This window comes from Diplotaxodon limnothrissa, linkage group LG19 (assembly GCF_057381915.1).
Source record: "Diplotaxodon limnothrissa isolate DT_005_m linkage group LG19, D_limnothrissa_male_GT1.1, whole genome shotgun sequence".
NCBI classification, from domain to species: Eukaryota; Metazoa; Chordata; class Actinopteri; order Cichliformes; family Cichlidae; genus Diplotaxodon; species Diplotaxodon limnothrissa.
In genome coordinates, this window is record NC_140614.1 from 29,576,159 (window position 1) to 29,599,648 (window position 23,490).

The window sequence follows — 23,490 nt, forward strand, 5'->3', positions numbered from 1 at the left end:
TAAAATCCGAGGATATTGATGGAAACGTGCACAGAGGCAGCTACAGTTGCACCGCAGTTCGTCCCTTCAAAGCTGTTTAGACGGGGAATCATTCATCGGCAAGATATCTCCTCTGAACAAATGAAGGAAAAACAAAAAAAACACACGAGTGTTGCAGCTGCTGCGGCTTTCCAGTCATGTATGAATGTGAGAGTGAATGAATAGTGGAATTGTAAAGCGCTTTGAGGGGTCCCGAAAAGCGCTATATAAATGCAATCCATTATTATTATTATTATTGGTTAGCAAAACTCAACGCCAGTGATCTACTGCCCCAGGGGTGTCAAACATAAGGCCGGGGGGCCTGAATTGGCACAGCAAAGACCCCAATCCGGCCCACTGGACGGCTTTGGAAAATGTGAAGCAGTGCGTTGATTTTTGAACTTTTAGTTGTGTTTCATAGATTTTAAAGCTTTTCCTATTAATCAAGACCCCCCCCCCCCTCCCCCTCCTCCCCCATTGGCATTCATATTAGAACAAAGTGATTAACTAACAGATTATGTGACAGGAAAAATCCCTGTTTTCACACTGTCTGCTATGGAAATGTCTGTTTTTCTGTGAATGAACCAACACTTTATGATTAGAATTACAGAGCAGTCTGGAAAAATGAACTACAAGAACAATTTTATTCATTTAACCTGTAGTTTTACTGGGCCAGCCCACTTAAACTGAGCTGTATGTGGCCCACAATGTGAAATGAGTTTGACATCCCTATACTGCACTGTTCGGTGTAGCAACCTGTAACTGGATGTTGTTGGTAAGGTTAGAGTGTTTTTTGCTCAAATGCAAAAATGATGCTTTACAAGCAAATAAAAGCAAAAGGCTTACAAAAGAAGAGGCAAACAACGGGGAGTAACAAGGCCTGCAGGGTTTTAGAAAGCCAAAGAAATTAATAAAACCAGAGGTGGTTACTAACACTGTTCCACTAGAATACTAATTTAGAAGAAGAAAATAATACCCTGCCCAAAACAAAGTAAACCACAGCAGGAGTCTCACTCCTAATGTCACTAACAATGAATAATCTTTGATCCTTTGTCTAGTGAAAGTCAAGTTTGTGGAAATGGGAGAGCTAAACCTTAGTAAAACCACCTACTATGGTAAATGGCCTGTATTTATATAGCGCTTTACTAGTCCCTAAGGACCCCAAAGCGCTTTACACAACCAGTCATCCACCCATTCACACACACATTCACACACTGGTGATGGCAAGCTACATTGTAGCCACAGCCACCCTGGGGCACACTGACAGAGGCGCACTGTAGATACACTTTAGAGTAGCTGTACTGGGAGATTCACTGGGTTTTTTTATATATTTGTTCTGGTTGGGTAACACCTCCATGGTCATTGCCAGGTGTTGAACAGTGTTGGACATGGTTATCAAGGTGTAAAAGATGTTACACAACATTTTCAGGGTCTCTTGGGGACTCTTATCAGTTAGAGTCGGGAGCAGGAAGCAGAGTGATTGAGATCTGGGTCACAGGGGGTCATGACAAGCACACAACTGAGAAAACAGAGAGCTAGAAAAACAAAAACAAGGAGATTTCTACACGAATACTTAAACTCGCTGCACTCTTAATTCAGCAGGGGAAAGAAAAGGGCAATTACAAGCATTTATTTTGTCAAAAGAAACAAAAGAATCACCCTGAATGGTGTCAACTTCTATTCAGGAAAAAAATTTTGGTTTTGTGTTTGTTCGTGTTGTTTGCATTTGTTGTTCCTTGTCTGAGGAACATTACAGTAGAATAAATTTAGCACTCAAAGACAACTTCATCCACTCAGTTATTGATCGATGTCTCCCTCTTCAGGTCATTTGGAGTTCTGCTCTGGGAGATCCTCTCGCTGGGTTACATGCCATATCCTTGTAAAACCAACCAGGAGGTCCTGGAGTTTGTCACCAGCGGAGGCAGGATGGATCCTCCCAAAGCCTGCCCAGGGCCTGTGTGAGTACTGACTCAAGTTGCGGTTTCTGTGGGCTTTTTTTCTTGGTATTTTTTTAAAGACATAATAATGTTTGCTTCATCTTCCACCTTTGATGTGATGTTGATTAAACCTGCTTCTTTTGTCTACTCAGTGAGTGATAAACGGGAATTAAGGAGAAATTCAGAATTTCAACAGTTGTTCATTTGCTGGTTGTTTCTCTGCTTCTGTCGATTACTGTTTAGCTATCGGATCATGACCCAGTGTTGGCAGCACTGTCCTGAGCATCGGCCCAACTTCTCGACTATCCTGGAGAGAATCAACTACTGTACTCAGGCATGCATCTTCTCTAGATATTTAAGACTGCTAAGGTTGCTTTTTTGTGTCTTTTAAATGTTTTTTCTCTGATTATCATTTAATCCTCACTCTTCTTTTTCTCTCTCAGGATCCAGATGTGATCAACACGCCTCTACCTGTGGAATATGGCCCCAACACGGATGATGACGGAGGCACTGTAATCCGTCCTACTGACCCGACATCTACCTGCCTCACTCCACTTCTAGTCTCACACCCTCCCTCCCAGGATTGTCCCTCCCAGCTGGGTTTCTCAGCCATGGGCCTGGGTCCCACCCCTCTTCCCTTGCAGCCTACAAAGCCCCGTCTGCTCCTGCAGAGGACCCAACCTGTCCACCATGAAGTCACATCATGTCGCGAGGTTTTGGAGCCATGCTGGGCTGAGCCCGTTCCTGCCCCTGGTTTGTCAGCGGTCTCCAACTGGCTCCACCCTGAGCCTCCTCATCACCGACCCTACTCCAGAAACAGCTCTTCCTCAGAGAACCAGAGGCTGAAGAACAAGACTAAGAACCTCTGGAACCCCACATATGGATCCTGGGTCTTGGATAACTTAAGGGGGAAGAAGGCACTCACTCACACCCAGTCCATGCCACTCTCGAGCTCCACCTCCAAAACGCAGACCCACAGCCCAGCTTCAGAAAACCACGAGGCTGGCAGTGACGGCACCAGCAGCACCTACTTCAGCCCTAAAAGCCTCTGCACTTCCTCGACTTCATCTTCTTCTTGCCAGGCTCAGGCTGCCTCTAGCACGTCCTCCCATAAGACACCAGCAGGCGGTGGCACAAAATCTATGGACCTTGCTAAGCTCCAGAGTTTCCCATGTGGCAACGTCAACTATGCCTACGACGAGCAAAGCTATGAGGCAGAAAGCCTGCCGTTGGTTGTGCCCAAAGCCCCAGAAGATGTGAAAAACACCAGCTCTGCTACCAGTGTCTCATCAGGGAGTAGCCTGGGACTAGCATTAGGCCTCCATACCCCCTCATCCTGCATGCCCAAGCTGCTGCTGCTGAAGCGCCATGCCAGCTACGGGCATGAGGATGTGAGGAGACACACCAAAGCTGAGAAACCCACACGTGACAGAGACTCTGGCTTTTCTCTGTCTGAAGACCTCAGTGTTACTCCTATCTAAGAAAAGGATTCAAATGTCACCTGAATCTGTTTCTCAGAAACTGAGACTTTAGCTCTGGAATTTTTAGAATAAAAAGCATGACCATGAAGGCTCCTTCATTGTCAAGTGCCACAGTGTCTGATTTTTACAGCTCGTAGAATGCTGGAAAACACAACTGAACATTCCCGTCCACACAAACACTCTGTAATACAGAGAGCCAACACTGGAGCCCTGTCAAAGGCTTCTGATACCATAGTAGCTGAACACTGATGCTGAAACACTGGGAGACTGGCGGCCCTGCACTTCCTCAGTGTCCACACTGTGGGTGAGGGCTGCCAAAACGTACTGCTGTTGATGGACTCCTTTTATACCTGTTATTTTTTCTTTTTGCTGTATTTTATTCATGAAAGCTTTGCTGGCAGTATATGTGAATTTGTAGTATTTAGTGTATGACCATAAAAGACTAAAAGAATATTGAGTCATTGGGAGGAGAATCTCCAAGACGTTTTAATTTCATAGGTATAAATTTTTTGAAAAGTAATTCCACTCTTTTGATGCTGATGGGCAGAATTACAGCTCTATATACACTTTAGGACCTTATACTACTTGTTGGTACTCTAATATAATTGGTTTCATCCCATACAATGTGAAAACACTTCCTCTGGCAATAACGTGTATTTTCTGACTTGGTAGGTGAAGCACGAGCCTGTTTCCAGCCTTGTTCTCAGCTAACTGGATACTGGTCTATAAATTTAAAGTTTGGGGGGTTTAAACTCTTTTTGACTCTGGATCAGTGGTTCTCAAACTGGGGAGGGGCCCCACCCAGTGGAGCAAAGAGCCACTGCAGGAGTGGTGTTAGGAATCAGGGTACACTCAACAAAGCGTTGAGCTGCTTGCTATTGCAAACATCTCATCAGCCAATCAGGTGGCAGCAACTTGATTTAGGCATTTAGGCATGGTCAAGGCGACCCGCTGAAGCAAGCATCAGAATGGGGAAGGAAGGTGATTTATGACCACGCTGTGTAATATTCTGTCTCAAACTTATGAATAACGTGTTCATAATCTGCTTCGTGAGCCACCATTATCTTTATTGCCGCTCGTCCATTTCAACATAAAACACACCCACTTTCGTGACAGCAAACACTCCCCGTTGCCACTACGGTGGACCACAAGGGACAGTAAGCACGGAGTGCAAACATTATCAGCAATACAACATCTCCCTTTTTTTTTAGATGCCCACCAGTGACACAGCTGGTATACATTTCAAAATAGAACATCCCGAACCTGAGGATAAGGAACAGTTTTTCAACATTGCCATGTGTAAAATTACTGCGGCCTAAACTAACAACAACAATGCGATGTGGGATATGCACTCATTAGTACATGGACATTTGACATGTTTCCTTTTTGTTTTTTGTTAGGGCAGCGATCCGCCTACACCCTTTACATCACAGGTCAAGAATAACCCTCGGTTTGACCACTCGTCCTGATCTGGTGGTCAGTGCAGGGCTAGTGTCCATGGTTGGTGTTGTAGTGTCTCTAGATAGTGACAGGGGCTCTGCTTGTTGTTGAGCCGCACTATCTGGCTGGGTTACCAGATCGGATGTTGGTGCCGAAGGTGCCGGTGACGCCTTGGCGCCTCTCAGGTGCCGTCGGTTACGCCGTATAGTCTGTCCCTCGCCAGTGCGGATCACGAAAGAGCGGGCAGTCTCTGCAGGTCGGATGATGACAGCCGGTTTCCAGGCTCCGGACTCGTGCTGAAAGCGAATGTGGTCCCCCTGCTGCAGCCTCGGTAGTGGTGTGGCGCTGCGATTGTAGTAACGCCTCTGATGCTCTTGTCTTTCCATCCGTGTTTTTTGCACAACCGTCGGGCTTATGATGCGAGGTACCAGGTGGCATCCGGTAACAGGAAGCACTGAGCGTAGACGTCGACTCATGAGGAGCTGCGCGGGTGACCTGAAGCTGTCGACTGGCGTGTTCCTTTGCTCCAATAGGGACAGGTAGGGATCTACTCCCTGAGCATGAGCTTTATCCAGAACTGATTTGGCCGTCTTGACTGTTCTTTCGGCAAGGCCGTTGCTTTGCGGGTACAAAGGACTTGAGGTTGTGTGGACAAAGTCCCATGTGACTGCAAAATCCTTGAACTCTCGAGAGCTGTATTGTGGGCCGTTATCTGAGATAAGCGTCTCTGGTATACCATGTCTGGCGAATATGGCCTTGAGCTTTTTGATGACGGACCCTGCAGTGGTAGAGAATAGCCTTTCGACCTCAAAGTAGCGGCTGTAGTAGTCCACAACTACCAAGTAGTCCCGTCCACGCCATGTGAAGAGATCTGAGGCCACTGCCTGCCATGGCCTCTCAGGGATCTGGTGTGGGATGAGAGGTTCTTTGGGATTCGCCGCGCGCCTCTCCTGACATATGGAACAGTTTTCCACCGTGGCAGCTATGTCCTTGCCCATGCCTGGCCAGAAGAGGGCGTTCCTTGCTCTCTGCTTACTCCTCTCAATCCCCATGTGCCCAGTGTGGATTCTCTCCAGCATGTTGTTTCTTAGGGCTGTTGGCACTATAATTTTGTTACCTTTGAAGATGATGCCATGGGAGTGTGAAATTTCATCTCTGAAAGTCCAGAAGTCCAAAAGGGTTTTGGGGCATTTTTTTCTGTCCTCAGGCCAGCCATCCTGCACAGTTTGCTTCAGCAGGGTGAGCTGCGGGTCGCATCCTGTTGCAGCCTGTATCTCTGAGAGTTTTTTGTCACTTACTGGGAGGCTGTTTATCACCGAGTGGATCTGGTCCTCCATGCCTTCACTCAGCGTGCTGTCTTGGTCGGGCAATGGTTTCCTGGACAGTGTGTCGGCCACAGGTATGTCTTTTCCGGGCCGGTGCACGATCTCTATGTCGTATCTCTGCAGCTGTAACAGCATGCGCTGCAGACGAGCAGGGGCTACAGAGATTGGTTTCTTCAGTATGTGCTCCAACGGCTTGTGGTCCGACTCTACGATGACTCTCCTGCCGTATATGTACGTGTGGAAACGCTTGCATCCAAACGGCACTGCAAAGAGCTCTTTTTCGATCTGTGCATAGTTGACTTCTGTTAGGGTCAGTGTCTTTGAAGCATATGCTATTGGATGTCCGTCCTGCATTAACACAGCTCCCAAACCATACTTTGATGCATCTACCTGTAGCCGTAGCTCCTTGGTCGTGTCGTAGTATGCCAGTATGGGGCCTGGTTCTCTGGTTATGAGATCTTTCATTTGCTGGAAGACTCTGTCGTGGGTCTGATCCCAGATGAACTCTGAGTCTTGTTTGAGCAGCTGACGCAGCGGTGCGTTCACCTCTGATAGTCGTGGTGCGAATCTGGACAGGTAGTTCGCCATTCCAAGGATTGTCTCAAGCTCATTCTTATTCTCAGGAGGTGGCATGTCCTTTATGGCCTGCAGTTTCTTTGGGTCTGGCTGGATGCCCTCCCGGGTGAGTTTGTGTCCAAAGTAGCTCACTTCTGTGGCGCCTATGACACATTTCTCTGGATTGAGACGTACTCCTCGCTCCCGTGTGCGCTCAAGCATGGCACGGAGGTTCTCGTCGTGTTCCTCCTTTGTCCTGCCAAACACGAGGATGTCATCCACGATGGCTGCCACTCCATTGAGCCCTTCATACGTCTCATCGATTTTCCTTTGGAAAATGTCCTGTGCTGATATTATCCCAAAAGGAAGGCGCAGAAAACGGTACCTGCCAAAGGTCGTGTTGAAGGTGGTGAGGAGCGATGACTTGGTGGTTAGTTGGATGGCCCAATAGCCTGAGCGAGCATCCATGACACTGAAGTACTGTGCTCCTGCCAGCTTTGGTGTGATGTCATCCAATGTTGGAAGCGGGTAATGAGGTCTTTTGATGGCTTTGTTTAATTCGCGAGGATCGAGGCATACTCTGAGCTTCCCAGTACGCTTCTCTGCGACCACCAGTCCGTTTACCCATTCTGTGGGTTCTTTTACTTTGATGATTATGCCGTTTTTCTCCATGTCATCCAACTCCCGTTTCAGTCGTTCCCGCAGTGTGAAAGGGATCCTCCGGGGGGGGCACACAACGGGCATGGCGTCTGGGTCAATGTGTAAGTCGCATTCTCCTGGGAATTTCCCTATGCCCTCGAACACATCGGCAAACTCCTCCATGACATTTGTGATCTGTACTGACATGACCAGCTTGACTAGGTTTAGATCCAGGCATGCTCTCAACCCTAGGATGGGGGGTGCTGCAGTGTCTACTATGTCAAATGTCAGCATCTTGTGAATGCCTTTCCACCTGCACTTCAACTGGCATGTGCCCTTGATGTTGAGTTTTTCTCCTCCATAGCCAGATAGTGTGCGTGTGGGCGGTGCCAAGCTAACCTGCTTAAAACACTTCTTAAACAATCGGGCAGGGATGACGTTAGCAGTGGCTCCTGTGTCAAGCTTAAAACTCACGGTGTGATGCAGTGAGCCTACTTCTACGTCGGCGTAAGCCTGTTCATCGGCCTCCCCTTCGTTGCACTTTGTTATGGAATCTATGAATAGCTCCGCTTCATCGCTTGGAGTGTCAGGGTTAATAGAGTACACTGGGTTGGGTTGGTGTGGTGCTTGTGAACGGCATGCTTTGGCAAAGTGGTTCATTTTATTGCACTTTTTGCACCTCTTCCCTTTTGCAGGACACTCCTCCTTCTGGCTGTGTGCTCGTGCACATCTTCCACACACTTTTCCCATCTTATTATAATGAGGTGCCCTCCTATCTTTTTGCTGCGTACTCTGGCGCTTAGCGGATACTGCATGCGCGGGCGCTGCTCCCTGCAGGCTCGTGTGTGGGTCAACCATGGCTTTCAATTGCTCTCGTGCGATCTCATAGGAGCGTGCAATGTCTATGGCTTTTTCTAGAGTCAAATCTGACCCTTGGCTCAGCAGCTTTTCTCTGACTTGTGGTAAACTGGTTGCAAAGACAATCCTGTCTCGGACCATTTCATCACTGTTAACGTAGCCACACTGCTTGACGAGTAACTTTAACTCGGTCACAAAGTGTTCAAATGACTCCCCTTCACCTTGGAGTCTTTCATTAAACTTGTATCTGGCGAAAATGGTGTTCGTTTTCGGCATGAGGTACTGTTCAAACCTGTCGAGATATGTGGTCAGCTTTTTAGCTTCTTCATCAGACAGCTGCCATGTGTTATAAATGTCCCTGCCTCTTTCTCCTACCCACAGAAGAAGATAGCTGCACTGGGTCTCCTCGGGCTTGCCGCTTAGCGGGCCGCTAAACATTAGCTTCACATGTTGTACGAACCTCCGCCAGGCATCGGGAAGATTGGCTGAATCCCAGTCCATCCGTGGTGCAGGAACTCCCGACGAATCCATTTCGCTCTGTCGGTGGGCGTTTAGTTCGATTTACTCTGACACCATGTAATATTCTGTCTCAAACTTATGAATAACGTGTTCATAATCTGCTTCGTGAGCCACCATTATCTTTATTGCCGCTCGTCCATTTCAACATAAAACACACCCACTTTCGTGACAGCAAACACTCCCCGTTGCCACTACGGTGGACCACAAGGGACAGTAAGCACGGAGTGCAAACATTATCAGCAATACAACACGCTGTACCCATCTTCTGATCCAATAGAGCAACTTTTGGGATGTGGTGGAAAAAGGGATTCACATCCTGGATGTTGGAACTTTGTGATGCAGTCATGACAGTATGGACCAAAATCTCTGAGGAATGTTTCCAGCACCTTGTTGAATCTATACTATGAAGAACTGAGGTAGTTCTGAGGGTACATGGGGTCTACCCCTGCATTAGTAAGGTGTATCTAAATCTAATGAGGTGTAAATATAACTTTATGTATGCTAATGCTTTCGTGTTGAATTGCATCTTTTTCACAGTGCGCTAAAAATTGTGGGATGGGGGTCGTGAGCTTGAGTGTACCAGAAACAGTCTGAGAACCACCGCTCCAGATTGAAATAATGGATGTTAGCTTCTGAAGAAGCCGGCCCACCAAATTAGACACATTTGCTTTCTTTGAGGGTTTTATTTTTGTGGATGAGGTCTCGTTCCCCTTGTCCCAATATTTACTTGGCTTTAGAGATGTTTGAAGAGTCCGAGTTTGATGACGACCTTGCAGCTAAGAAAACAGGAAAGCTATTTTTGTACTTGCTCCTACTTGCTTACACTGGACTAACATTACATTTGTAGCTGTTTGTTGTTGATGTTTTGTTTTTGCATTTGCATTCATTCATGTTAATGATGAATCTGTAATCGATCACTGCCATTCGATACGTACTGCTACACTGCCTCTATAGATGTAGTGCTGGTAGTACTTACGTTTACTCAACAGGGGGAGGTATTCAACTCTGAAATACCAAACAAGTTGCTGTATTTATGCTTTCAGGTTATTCTTATTTAATCAAGTTTATAGTTGTACTTGGTGTGTGACATTATTTTGAGCCTGAACATGGCAATATTATATTTTTTGATATGTTGTTACATTTATGTAAGAGTTCTGTAGGCTTACTGTGTGTTATAAGATAAGACCTGCTGATATTTGTGTCTTTATCTGCTGTTTATCTCTTTAAGAAAAAAAACATTTGTGCCATATAGCAATACTGATTACTGTGGATTGTTTTTTTTCTCATTTTCTTAAAGAAGAAAAAAAAAAGACCCTCATCTTACTCATAGTTTATATTTCTTATGTCCCGGTAGATTTTATTTCACACTCATTTCAGTTTTTATTCCTGTATTTTTGTAGCTGAGGATGCCTCAAACAAAAGTGCAAAGACATTCTATGCAATATACCGTCTTTACTTTCATCTCACCTAACTGTGCCCCAAATAAATCAACATATATCAACCTCACTTGTGTGAGTATGATCAGTCACACACATTTATATCCCTGCAAAAGGCCGTCAACTCTGTCCAGACTAACACGCATAACACATATAGTGTGAAATAGTGTTCCACCACTAAAGATAGAAGAAAAACGTTGTTCCCATTTTAATTTCATTTACATTTGATGACGTCCATCACCGGAAATAAAAACGATTACAAGTTTGATCACAGGAATGAACTTGATTAAAGAGAAATAATCTGCTATACAATGAAAGACAGTTCACCAGAGACTAACACACATAATACACTCCAGTCATTACGCAGTAGACTGTGCTATACTGGGAATGTGCTATATTTTGTAGTTATAACTGTGAGGTCTGTGAGCCAAACAGTTACATACTGAACATACGCCCCAACCTTTAATAATACACTGAAGGCTGATGGTTACAGTAAGTGGTGTAACGTGAGAATGAGTCTGTAACTTGTGCTCGTTCGCTCTCTTCTTGAGACAATGAACAGGCACATTTTCACTTGTAACATCCTGAAAGTGAAATGCACAATGCCTGCACTTCTACTTCTGTTCATCATGTAGGAGGCTGAATTAGTGTCGGTGCATTTTCTCAATCATTTTCTTTATAGTGACAAAACTTCCTGCTTCCCTCTGTTCAGCATCCGTCGCACAGCGTCGTTTTTTTTGGTCGGTGTCGATGCTAAATGTGGTCACATTACATTTAAAACGGTGAAAACCTGAGCCTCGGATCTACGTTTGATGCCCGTCATGTTCTTGTTTTCATTTTTAGTATTCTGTGCTTTAAAAAAAGTAACCCCGACCAATCAATCATATCTGAAACCATCCCGCAGTGTCCATCAATATAGTTGCTGTTCCTTAAACCCGTTGAATCAAAGGTCACTGGCTGTGTGTTTCTGTATTTTGGCTGTTTTCTTTGGTAACCGAGCTACCGGTTTCTGCGCCGGCGGCACTGCTCACAGACTCCAGTGTGTGGATGAGGTTTTCCAAACCCCACAGGTAACCATCCTCCCGGTTTCCCTCCTGCCAGGGAATGTCATGACTTAATGTCTGGCCCTCTGGTAATGCCGTGGTCTTGCCAAAGTCAATAATCCAGACTTGCGCGTTGCCCGTATGGTCATGGATAAAGAGGAGGGAGCTGCCAATGACCTGATAAAACAAAAAGCTGTTAGTATTAGCTTTTGATTCTTCATCTTCTGCTTTTAATAACCACTCTTGCATCAATACAGATGGGCGACATATTAAAAAAAACCCTGCAGCAGTACTTTTTCTTTTTAATCCAACACATCGTTAGCTGTTACATGACGTACAACTGGCCAGAAATAATGTGATAATTCAGCCACGGTTCAGTGTAAGCAGTACGGATACACGGCCGCGTATCTATGTAAACTTTAACAGTCCCGTTTCATGTTGAAATATTTTTTATGCAAGTAATATTATTATGTAACACTCAGTACCCGGTGTGTGTTTGATGGCGATCTCAAGCCTATCATTAAAAAAAAGAAATAAGTAAGATAATATTTTCTAAGAAAAAAGAGAAAAACTCTTTGTTCCCCTGAGTGGAGCTTTGGAGGAAGTGCCAGGTGCAAAAATATTATTTGGCTGCTTTGTTTGCTTCCCTTTAATTTGCCACACATCTTTACTGTACGCAGAGGAGCTCTCACCTCGTGTCGCTTGAAGAAATCTGATGTCTTCAGGGCTTGTTGGATCTCTGTCAGTTTGCTCAAATATGACTTCTGTGGTTGAAAAACAAAATTAAAATATTTCATATATTAGATAGCTGGTATTAGATAGCTGGAACACAACAGGCTGTAGGCAGAGTGTATATTTGAGAACCTCATCCCTAATAGAAAACTCAAACAGCATCACAGTGCGAATATTTGCTCTGTGGTTTACTCTCGTAGATCGCTTCGAGGCTGTTTTTGTTTGCCTTTAGAGCTTTTTTCAAATGTAAAGGCAGAGCCTACAAACAATTTCTATCTGTTCAAACACTGAACGCGGATGTGGGAGCCTATTCGGCTGCTGCATTCGTAGCTGATGAGCCGTTTCAGGTTAACGCCTGCACCGCTGCACTGTGTGTCTACTCCCGAGTCCTTACACGGATGAATAAAAATGTGCGTGAAGAGGATAACTGACTGCCACGTACCACGATGTTGACGTTTCCACCGACAAAGTCCTTGAAGACTTGGATGACATCCCGCTTCGATCTTGTTTTCTTGAAGTCAGTTCGACATGTGCCGTCACTTTTCTAAAGAAAAAAGAGAGAGAGCCAACCGTTCACACCTATGGGCAATTTAGATGCACCGAGTAGCCTAATCCCACTAACTGCATGTCTTTGGACGGGGAGAACATGCAAACTCCACACAGGAATGGTGGATTCGAACCCAAGACGTTCTTGCTGTGAGGCCACAATTCTAATCACAGTGTGGCACCATGCCTCACATGAACATTACACAATAAAATAAGTTCAATTCAAGATAATTATCTGGTGTGTCAGCTGGAATTTAAGGTTGTGTAGCACAGGAAGAGTAACTAGGAGGCCACATGACTCAGATGTTAAACTCAGATTTAAAACTGCAATTAATAAACAATTTTTGGCTGCAGACTCAATATATATGAAGCCACGCTATCATTCACTTTCACTTTCTTTCAGTCTCCATCAGCACCACTGCTAAGTGCCTAACTACATTCGGTGCCTATTGCTGTCTCTGTTTTGCTGTTGTTTGATGTTGCGTAGCTGCAGTAAGCTTATCAAAGATCTTTAACAAAAAGGGGATGCTTGGTGTAGCCAATAGTGACTGATCAGAGTAGTGAGAATGAAAAAAAGAGTAACACTGAAGGCAACTAAAAGAGCGACCTTGAATAAGCTAAAAAAGATCCAAAGAGCAGAGAAGTTCAGTCTGAGTTCATTGTCAGTGAGAAAGCCTTCATGTTACAGGCAGTTATTTCCCCAGTTGTTGTCCAAATACTGGTGTAAGGAAATTCAAATATTAAATATTATATGCTTTACCTTACAGTGCCTGATATGACTTATATACACATGGATTCTGATCCTTTGTGTAAGTTTATTTTTTCCTTCCTTTACACTAAAAATATCCCACATCATTCCTTTTACCTTGATTCCCTCTATCCTGAAGCCCAGGGTGTTAGTGGAGCTCATGGACTCCCTCCACTGCATGTAACGAGGCTTGGTTACCCCCCGCTGGGAATGCTCGTGAGGAGTTGGCCCCTCGCTGTCTACCTCCACCATTTTGTTATAGAGGTCTTCTCTCGGCTTGGGCCGTTCCCTCGCTCTCACAAGCTCCTCCTCCAGGTAGGTCCTTCAACAAGAATGGAGCAAAGGATTTTCAGGTGCTGAATTTAGGCTATTGGCATTTGAAGTGAGAAGTTTAAAGGCACAGAAATGTCAGTGGACTTTCAGGGTTTGTCTGGCTTTAATCACTTATCTTGAGTAATTAAGATGAAAGATAAGTAAGATTAGTCAATACTTGCCTACTCCTTTTTCATGCTCAACTTTACAGAGCAATTTTTCTTAAGTTGTGCTAAAAGCCAAAGAGATCTACACCCTTCTAGCAAATGTTAGAAGAGCTTATCAGTGCACAGAAGAGGGGGGGAAAGAAAACCTGCAACTCTAAAAGCCTTTATTTCTGTTTATGAACATTCCAGCAGCACACTCACAGTTGGCATAAAGTTATGTGCAAACAGATGCTAATTTCATTTTCAGTTTGCGAGCCACACTTCCTCTGTGCTGAAGAGGGAAGCTAAGAGGAGACTCCAGTGTGCAGCATTTAGCTGAGTGAAAGCGTGAGTGTGTGTTTGTGCAACTTAGCGGTTTTGCAACTGTGTGGTTGAGAGTGTTTTTGACAAAGGGGAGTCTCCAGGGACACCCTGAGTGTGTGAAACTCTGTGTATGCATACGAATAGTTTAGAAATAAAGACACGCAAACACCAAACAGGCAATGAAACGCTATGCTGGGTGTTTCTGTAAGTGTAGTGTGTGTAACTCTTCTGCGTGTGTGTTTTTGTGAGTCAGTGTCTCTAAGTCCGTGTGCGTATGTGCGTCTGCGTATTTTTTTTGCTGAACCGGAAACAAAACCCTCAGAGGGGTGAGTGTCAGTACCTGCATGCCTCTGCATGCACTAACATATGCATGTATACGCTCATGTGTGCATTCAAGCATATATGTATGCCATTGTGTGTTTGTATGCGCGTGTGCGTGCGCATGTGTGTGTTTGCCTATTTGTGCACATGATACACTGAGACACCCCACCCGCTGTGGCAGGAAGCCAAGCATATAGCCTGCAGTTAGAACAGGTGTTCCCTTGTAGAGCAAAACCACTTTAAGCTGTATGTACCATCACTCGCCTGCACTTTCCTATTAATTCATTAAAAAAAACACTAGTAACTAACAACTAGCCGAATAGTGTGGTAGTGATAATATATATATATATACATACATATATATACATATTACTGCAGTTACATGTATTACGTGAATGTATGGCTCTATTATCAAAAAATACATGTGCAGAAAAAATAAAAACAGTGCATAAAAATTAATTACATGTAAATAAGACAGTGAAGACATAACTTTCATACCTTACTCCCATTTTGCAGTCCATAACATTAGGAAGGTCAAAGTTTGCCAGTAAATCAGTCATATGAAGGAAAGACTCTCCGTCTTTTTCCACAACACCGTGGTATCCAGGCACAAACGGGAGCAATGCGTCATTCCTCAGCTTCTCGAAACACTGCATCTCGTTCTCTGAGAACTTTTTCAGAATGGTGCCCTCATCTGCTGCTTTGAAGTTGCCTGAGATTAGATGAAGACAGGAATGAACAACGGCCTGATTTTGCCAGTGTGAGGTAAATATACCTGCATGTGGAGACTTGGGAGATATTGGGAAATTAAAGTGTCCTTCAATGTAAATTCATTGTCTGTGACAAGTAGGTACTCTAATGTAATGTTACATTTTCTTTTAAATTATATTAAATGACTCGTAACCAAGCAAAGACTTCTGTGGATGAAAAACAAGGAGGTACCTAAAGTTGCTGCAGTTCTTTGATCGGTCACTTGAGGCAGGTTCCAAAATAACCGCCCTCTGACCCTCATGTAACAAATACCAAATTCAGCCATGCTTAAAAATGGCTTTAGTCTTTCCCATTTCTTTGCCTCTTCTTGACAACAAAACAGGGCTGAAATTGTATTAAGACGCAATAAAAGCCTTGATATAGGCTATTTTAAACGAATAATAGGATAACAGCGGCTATCAGTCAAATATGCCATGCCACTAACTTTGATCCTTACTACACACAGACTGAAATCCTATAGAAAGTTCAGTGTGTGACATCTTTGAATGGCAGGTGGCTTCTTTTACTAGGTTCAACTCCTTTCATCTACCTAATTTAGCCATAGAACTTTGTGCTTTGACTGTATTTGTTTTCTGGAGCACTTTAATACGATTATCTGACAAACAACATTAGGAATGGACTGTCCAAAATGTATATTTGTTGCATAACAATCTACTGTTTTAATAGTATGATAGTTACTTAGTACTAATTAGCAGGCATTGTGTCACCCACACAGTCGCTAACCAGGACTGCTAGAGTTAGCGTGTAACGCAGCCTACCAGCCTCTTGTCTGAATATGTTCACATCAGGTTCCAAAAAAGCAACCTGAAGCTTCAGAAAGAGCTTTCAAAAACTAGTCCTAGCTACGTCCATCTTTTATATACAGTCTATAGCTGGGGTGCAATTGTAATGGATTTTTCTTGCCAAATTGTTTTTTAGTTACTGTCAGCTTTTACCAGGCGATGTTGGGAGAATTTGGTACTTTCATACAACAGCAGATTTTCAGGAAATGCTTTGGTTTAGTCGGGGGGCAGCACCTGGAGAGGATGAGTAGGCACCATAAGACATGACTCCCTTGCTACGTGTTCTTCTCTACTGGGCATCACAAACCTCTGTAATACAGAGGTGGCAGTTCAATGACTAATGTCTGGTCTGACATGATTAATGTATAGCAAAGTTCAGGGCAGCAATAAATATGGGGAAACAACTTCAGTATTTACTTCCACTAAACTGGTGGACAAATATTATGTAATTTGTCCGAGTCAAGTGTGGTTTATGTGAATAGATCACACCTTTATGCCCGGCTAACTGGACCCAGTTTATTCTTTTCCTCTGGGACACACTGAACGGCCAGTGGACGAACGTCTTTAGCTTCCACCACGGTGGTTTGCTCTGGTGAAGTCATGCAAGAGAACAAAGAGAAAGGAAATTAATTCATGTAGAGTTAAAAGAAATACAACATTTCAAAACCTGCTAAAGTTAAGAATTATTTTAAGCACTTGGGTCTAACTGTGGGCTCTTTATTGGTCTGATAGCAGGAAGGAGTGACGTTAACGGGCCTTCGTCCACTCCACTTTGTTCACTGAGTAGTTATCTGATCACACGGAAACTCTGCCCAGTGAGGCTGATGCCAGGTTTTTGGTTTTCCTCTGCATGAAACCCCCTATCTAGGTCAGTTAAATGCCATTTCAGTGGAAACTCTTATCTCATTCAGCATCTCTATTCAGCATCTCCAACGCGGCGTGGTGATTTGCTGACAACTTTGATTCACAGTGAGAGAATCTAAGTCTCCAAAACCTCCTGCTGAAAAACCAGGAGCCTGTTTGCAGCTTAATTCATTTCCTGGTTGCAGTGGAAAAATCTGGAATGCACCTTTAAGTAGGATTTGTCATCTTAGCTAATAAAAATTTAGGAGATAAAAATAAAATGACATGACTCAGGAGTATTCCATGTTTTCTTGGTGAATCTGTTTTGTTTTTTATGGATTGCTTTTACCATCATCCCCAACTTCTTCTTCTTTCTCTTTCTCTGTCTCACACCACGCTCAGAACAAACACATTAACAGCTTGCATTTTTACAGAAACACAAAAATGCTTCACACTTACGTAGAACTGCCTGTTTATCTTTCCTCCAAGAAAACTTACCACATCTTAAATAAAACACTAAGATTTTTGTGCTTCTTCAGATCATCTCAAAACTAATTAGAAGTGCAACTAAAGCAAAATAAGTGCATTCCCACTTTTGGGATAGAAAGACCAGTGTATGTCCTTGGAGTTTAGGTTTTAGCCTTGGGAGGTCATTACATTCTGTGTGCTCTGATCGAAAGAGGAAACGAAACAGGGGCTCTTCTCTCAGTGAAACCCTCAGCTCATGCTTGAGTATCTCACAGTTTACCATCCTCGCTAATAGCAGAAGTCTTCAGGGGCCAGCCGGGGCTCTCTTAAATGTCAGGTGATATGCTTCACTTGATTTTACTCTTACTTGTTTGCTGATAAGACTGCACTGTGAAGACTTCCACAAGCAAGCAGATTTAATTTCAGATGCTTTTCTTGATTTATCAGTTAATGTGAGTACTTTAAGTGCACACATTTTCAGCACATTAGTGAGGAAAAAAACGCGAGAAAAGCTCGAGTGGCTACTGGCTGAAATTCAGTGGAATCTTAGTATTTAGGAATAATTTGCTGTCATCCACAAGCAAGAGGAACCAGAGGCTTAGATCTGAATTCTGCGCTTTATCGTAAACATAACGACCCTGCAGCTCTTAGGCCATTATTTAGATTTTAAACACAGTCTGACATTGAAACTTCACATCGTTCACCCTGCGCTGCACTGACCTTGATGACGGAAGAGTTTGGACTGATAACACTGGATATTATACTGGTTTCACTCGCATGTTGGAACCTGCTTACAGTGCGTTTTTACTAGAGAAAGAATAGCAGCTCAAAACATGCCTCGGCAAAGGTGATGGAAAAAAGAAAAGCACTTAAGAGTTTTACTTAGGAAGAAAAAAGCACCAATGGCGCAACAGTGAAAAAATGCGTTTGCAAGTAAAGTGCCAGCATTCTGAGCTCTGCTTATCTAATATTAGCAAAGTCTAATGAAGAGTTATTCTGTGGTAAGCTGACATCTGTGACCTATACCTATTATTATGCATGACATTATGAGGTTGTTGGCAACGATGCATGTTTCCATGACTGATTATGTTACTCTGATTTTGTCTAAAGGAGATCAGCCTCCACAGACACAGAGACTCATGTTAAATTAGATGACTAACTCGGTTCAATACAGAGATTTTCACAGGTCATAAAACCATATCAGAGCTTAAAAGAACATATGTTAAATTTTAAAAAGCATGGAATTTTTTTTTAATGATAAAAAGTATAGTTTAGATCTTAAAACAAAAATGCAACCCAAAAGTGAAGATGAGAAAAACTTGAAAAACTGTGCAGAAGAAAGCTTTTCTCTTTCTCCATCATCTGAGTAATTGCATAGAGATCTAATAAGAGCAGGATACCAAAAAGATTTTTTTTTAAACAGTGGCTGAATCCTTAACAGTGTCTTGCATTTTAGTTGCTTTTTGCAGCAAAGTGCTTTAAAGTTAGGTAGTTATCAAATAATGTCTCATAATTATTCACCAGCTGTGGAATAATGCGTGTTTGCTCTTTCAAATTAAAAGGAATCCAGCTCCAGGACTAGTGTAATGTTTGCTTAAAGGTCACCCTTCAACAATGTTTTTCTGCTTCGTCAGGCGCACCTTTCTTTGTAACACCGTACTGTGTGAGTGAGACACTGACTCAACAGGCTGATCTGAACAAAGGAGTCAAAAACAACACTCCAAAAAGAAAAGCTCTTACTCACACACACACATAGCTGAAATCAGACTTCATGTGACTCAGTCAGGTTCTGCTAAACCAGCCACGATAACTCATGCCTTCCACGTGAAGCCACCTTGACGTGGTAATTGAATGCAAAGCACTGCGAGATTGGCAAATGAACGCGTCCACCTGCTGTTTAGTCGACTAAAAACATCTCGTCTGCCCTGAAATGTAAACAAGTAAAAGCTACTGATACGTGAGTGTATTTGACTTCCTGAGGCGCTTCTTTGTTAAATGTCAAAGGCCAAATCTAAAATTGGGTACTGACCACAAAAACTTTATTACACAATGACAAGTTAGCCTATGCTACTCTGTGTGTGGGCGTCCTTGTGTGGGCTGGAGTGTGGGTTGATGGGAGAGGAGCATAACAGTAGCTTTTATCAGCGTTGACACAAGTGACATTTTCTTTCCATTTTAAGTTACGAAAACGACCTTTTATTTAGGAAGGAATCTAACAGACTGGACACCGTGACGTTCAGCGAGATCGTCCTCTGGGTCACACGGGCCATGTGTGTTCAGTCTGTTTAAAAGAAAGTGACAGATCCGGACCTTGTATGGAAAAGCAAAGAGAAACGGCCAGCTTTTCAGGCGCACGCTAGCCAAGAGAAAGTCTGAATCTAAGAGTGGTGACAATGAAGACAAAAAGCAGATTATGCTTTCAGAGTGAAGAAACACAGATGTGACTCACTGTGATCGCACTCAACTTCCCAGCAGCTCATGTGAAGCGACAGCTATCGAGCTCCAGAACTGCAAAAACATTCTGTTCGGATGTAATTGTACAATAATCAGAGAGATCATGTGATTTGATAGACAGCTCAGTTTTAATGCCCACGCAAGCATGTCCCCTGACACTTGCCAGCCACAAGAATGTGAAATACAAACAAATTTCCACCCACAGTGAGGGTGAAAGGCCAGTCCTTCAACACAAGCCTGTGTGCTTAAGGAGGGAAAAGGCCGAGACTTAAAGTATCAAAATATATCAAGCTTGACGTTCAACAGGTCCGTTTTTGACATTAATAATTTGCATTACTTGAGCTGTGCACAATCTTTTGTGCAAAACATCCCATTGAAAAAAAGGTTGTATTTTTCTCTCAAGGAGTTTCATGTGGCCTTGAAGATAAAAACCAGTAAATAAGATGATACATAACTCTGACATCAGTCATCCAACACATTCCATGCAACAAAGGCTAACCAGCTTTTAGCAGCATTTTCATGTCAGTTTCTTTACTTACAGCCTGGTCATTAATAGAATGGGAAAGGCTCTAATGACCAATTAAAAATAAGGAGTGATAACATCACTTAAATGGGTGAGAGTCACCCAGAGTTTCACAATGCTCCTGTGCTTTCTGCCAATGCTATTGAAAGACCTCAAAGCATCTTCATACATATGTATTTGTATAGAGAGCAAGAGACACCTGTCAGACCAGTATAACTCATAACTGAAATTTCCCAGAACACACTTCCATGACCAAAACAAGAGATGCAAGATAGCTTGAAATGTAGACGTGACTGGTTTCCCAGGGGGATGTGTTTCTGGAGAAATCAGACTGTGTGTTTATGTCGTTTGAAAACTAAACTAAACAATATAAAATGAAAGGATGCTGTTATCACTCTGTAATTGCCTGTTCTCTGCAGTAAAACAGTCCCCGTGGGTCTTTCGTTAGGAAGTAGCTTGCTGTTTAAGTGCTGTTTATTTTATTGCTTTGCCCTCTTCTTCTTCTTTTTTAACCCTCAGCTCTTCACGGTGTAATAGCACATTTGCAAAGGCACACAGATGGGAGTCAGGATTGCAGTTTGAAAAGAAATAAATAAAAAAAACCCAGAGTGGTATTTCTCCACCTTTACTGTTGTTAGCTGTGCATTCGGTTATTTTTCACTGTTTAAGAGAAAATGAACCGTCGTGGCGACCTTGCACCGACCATTAGATCGCTATCTCTTTGCAGTTTACTCACTTCTCCGGGCTCCACCAGATGCTCTAAAGTGACGATGCCTTTGCTTTTGCTCTCGTTGTCACTCAGTAGATCATCCTCGGACTCCACGGCGGAGGATCCCGTGGAGGAGATCGAGGAGTTGGACAGTTTCCTGCGCAGCGTACCGTCCACCGCCCGATCCCAGTCCTCCTGCTGCATCTCCCGGGAGCAGCCGCCCCCCTCCGGGGTGATGGTGACCTGCGGTACCCGGGGCGCATCCATCACAATCGGCGGTCCGGACGACGGAGCGATCTGAGCGGCTGTCTCAATGAGCTCATCGCAAATCTGCGAAGACTTGGCAGCCACTCTTCGCTCTAAACGAGACGCCTCATTTATTCCACTCACCGAGAACCCGAAGTCCTTGGAGCTCTTTCTCCTGCACTCCTTGGGCATTGGCGAGCTGAATTCGTCGTGAGAGCGCACGACTACAGGCGCAAAGACGCGTCACTCTAACCTTCAAATCTGGTCATTTCACTTTGAGAAAAGTTCAAACGCGACGGAGACCAAAAGGAGCGCGTATCCACTCGGTGCTCTGCAGCTCTCCGTCGCTGCTGTCCAAGCGTAAACGCATTTAAAAAGAAGAAAAAGAAGCCCGAGCCAGGCTCGCTGCTCTGCACCCTTCGCCGACTGTAAGGTAAAGGGAACCCCTCTTTGGTGGCTCGCGCTTCTACGCGGTTTACTCACGCGCGCGCGCCACTGTGCGCGCACCCACACACAACTGCACGGCGTTTATTATCTTCCGCATTGTCTTTCTCGCTTCCTGACTGAAACGTTAAACCAGCTGACACGTTAAGTTTTTTTTAAGGTTTGCAGACTTCCTTCTGACTTGCTTCTCTAGACAAACCTGAGCCGAAACATCAGCGGACACCTTCAAATCGATCTTTATCAATCGGACACATTGAGCGGAAAAAATGCTAAATCTAAAGAAACAGAAACGCACGCGCTCACATCCACAGAAGGGGGCATCTGTCATAACTGCGTGAAAACTTCGAAATATTTTTTTTCTAAGTTTTCTTATCAAAGGATGTACACACGCGCGCGCGCACGGACACACACACACACACACACAAAGTAGTAGAATGCATAAGATGTTGATTCGTGACTATTTCTAGCTCAGTAATCAAATGTAAGCAAATATATAATGTGTTAACTCCTCCGCTCAAGCAGCGCGGAGATGATACTCGTGTAAGCGAGTCTGCTTGCAGCTCCTGTTCATCTATTATAAATATGAACTCCAGCATTGTTCACAAGTCACACTGCGATGAGAGGAAACCCTGTATCAGCACTGGTTCAAAGAGGGGCTTTCTCACTATCATCTCATAATCACGATGACAGAAGGACTGCATGGGGCAGTGCATGGGCTTCTAGAAGAGCAGCAACCTTTCTTCACCAGAGTAAAGCACCTTCATCGCAGATGCAGCATTTGCAATAAAAAGAAATGAAAACTTCAAATGAGACTAAAGCGAAAAATCAAAATGAGGTGATAAGATTTCTAAAAGGAGAAAAGGAAAGGAATCGCTCATGATTATTTGTCAAACACAGCGCAGGGAATGTTATGGCATGGAAGACGTAGCCAGTGTGGAGTGTACAGGGCTGTACTTTCTGCTAAGATTCAGACAAATGCTCTAAAATTGACTGGACGCAACTCCACAGTATTCTGAAAAAGCAATCCAAGTGTTTCTCAAGGCAAAGAAATGTTCTTAGTGGCCATGTTAGTCACCTGATTTAAAGAGCATGCTTTTCAGTTACTGAAGACAAAACTGAGGGTAGAGACCCACAAACAAGCAGGATCTGAAGGCGACTGCAATAAAGGCTGAGTATTAAAAACTGTTTTATGTTTCAAATTCTGTGAGTTCATCCAGTTACTCTGGAAATGTGTCAGTGTGCATGCAATTCCTAAACAGTTATTTTAGTACTTTTATAAAATGACTTAAGTTTTAAGGATTAAGGCTGACCTGCACTTCAGTCACTCCTACTGTGCTGGTGTACAAAGGCACAACTATAACACAAATAGTGTCATTAAAACTTATGGATGCAAGTGTGAGAATGTTTGTCTATTGGTTTGATTGGTTGGTTGTTTGATTTTGGTAGCTCTGTAGTTTAGTGGTATACACACATGCCTGATGTGCAAAAGCTCCCTAGTTCAATGCTGGATACAACAGTCCTTTTGGGCTTGTTTCAGGAAGGACATCTGGAGTAAAACTCAAACATGTGGGGTTGTGGTGTCCCCCTGTGAGTAAGGGTTGCTGTTTTTGTTTTATTGAGTATTACTGTCTGACTACATTTGGTTTTATTTGAAAAGGAAAGAAAAACAACTCAAATGATACTGTATTTTATAAATAATGAGCATGTTGGGGTTATTTTAAAATGAGACACAAATTATACTTGTGAGGAGGCCTTCCTTTCATTTCCACTTTTTTCATTTTCCAAAGCCATCCATTGGTCAGGATTTGACCACTTGGCGGCTCAACTCTGGCCACCTTTAATAATCCTACATACCGAAATGTTGCTGTAA

General features: G+C 43.6%; 2 protein-coding genes across 2 annotated transcripts in view; one reads left to right on the forward strand and one right to left on the reverse strand.

Moving 5' to 3' along the window:
* Positions 1 to 3,436, forward strand: part of ltk (leukocyte receptor tyrosine kinase) — a 73,994-nt gene extending 70,558 nt beyond the window's left edge. Inside the window, exons 27-29 of the mRNA XM_085342519.1 lie at positions 1,842 to 1,976; positions 2,199 to 2,289; positions 2,399 to 3,436. Coding sequence (XP_085198645.1) covers positions 1,842 to 1,976; positions 2,199 to 2,289; positions 2,399 to 3,436 — 1,264 coding nt within the window. The remainder of the gene's footprint in view (positions 1 to 1,841; positions 1,977 to 2,198; positions 2,290 to 2,398) is intronic.
* Positions 3,437 to 11,158: 7,722 nt separating this feature from the next.
* Positions 11,159 to 21,368, reverse strand: itpka (inositol-trisphosphate 3-kinase A). The gene is made up of 7 exons (XM_085343304.1): positions 20,958 to 21,368; positions 16,423 to 16,522; positions 14,879 to 15,092; positions 13,395 to 13,599; positions 12,426 to 12,527; positions 11,944 to 12,015; positions 11,159 to 11,428 (listed from the first exon to the last, which is right to left on the reverse strand). The coding sequence occupies exons 1-7, from the start codon at positions 21,366 to 21,368 to the stop codon at positions 11,159 to 11,161; spliced, it is 1,374 nt and encodes a 457-aa protein (XP_085199430.1).
* Between the last annotated feature and the right edge of the window lie 2,122 nt (positions 21,369 to 23,490).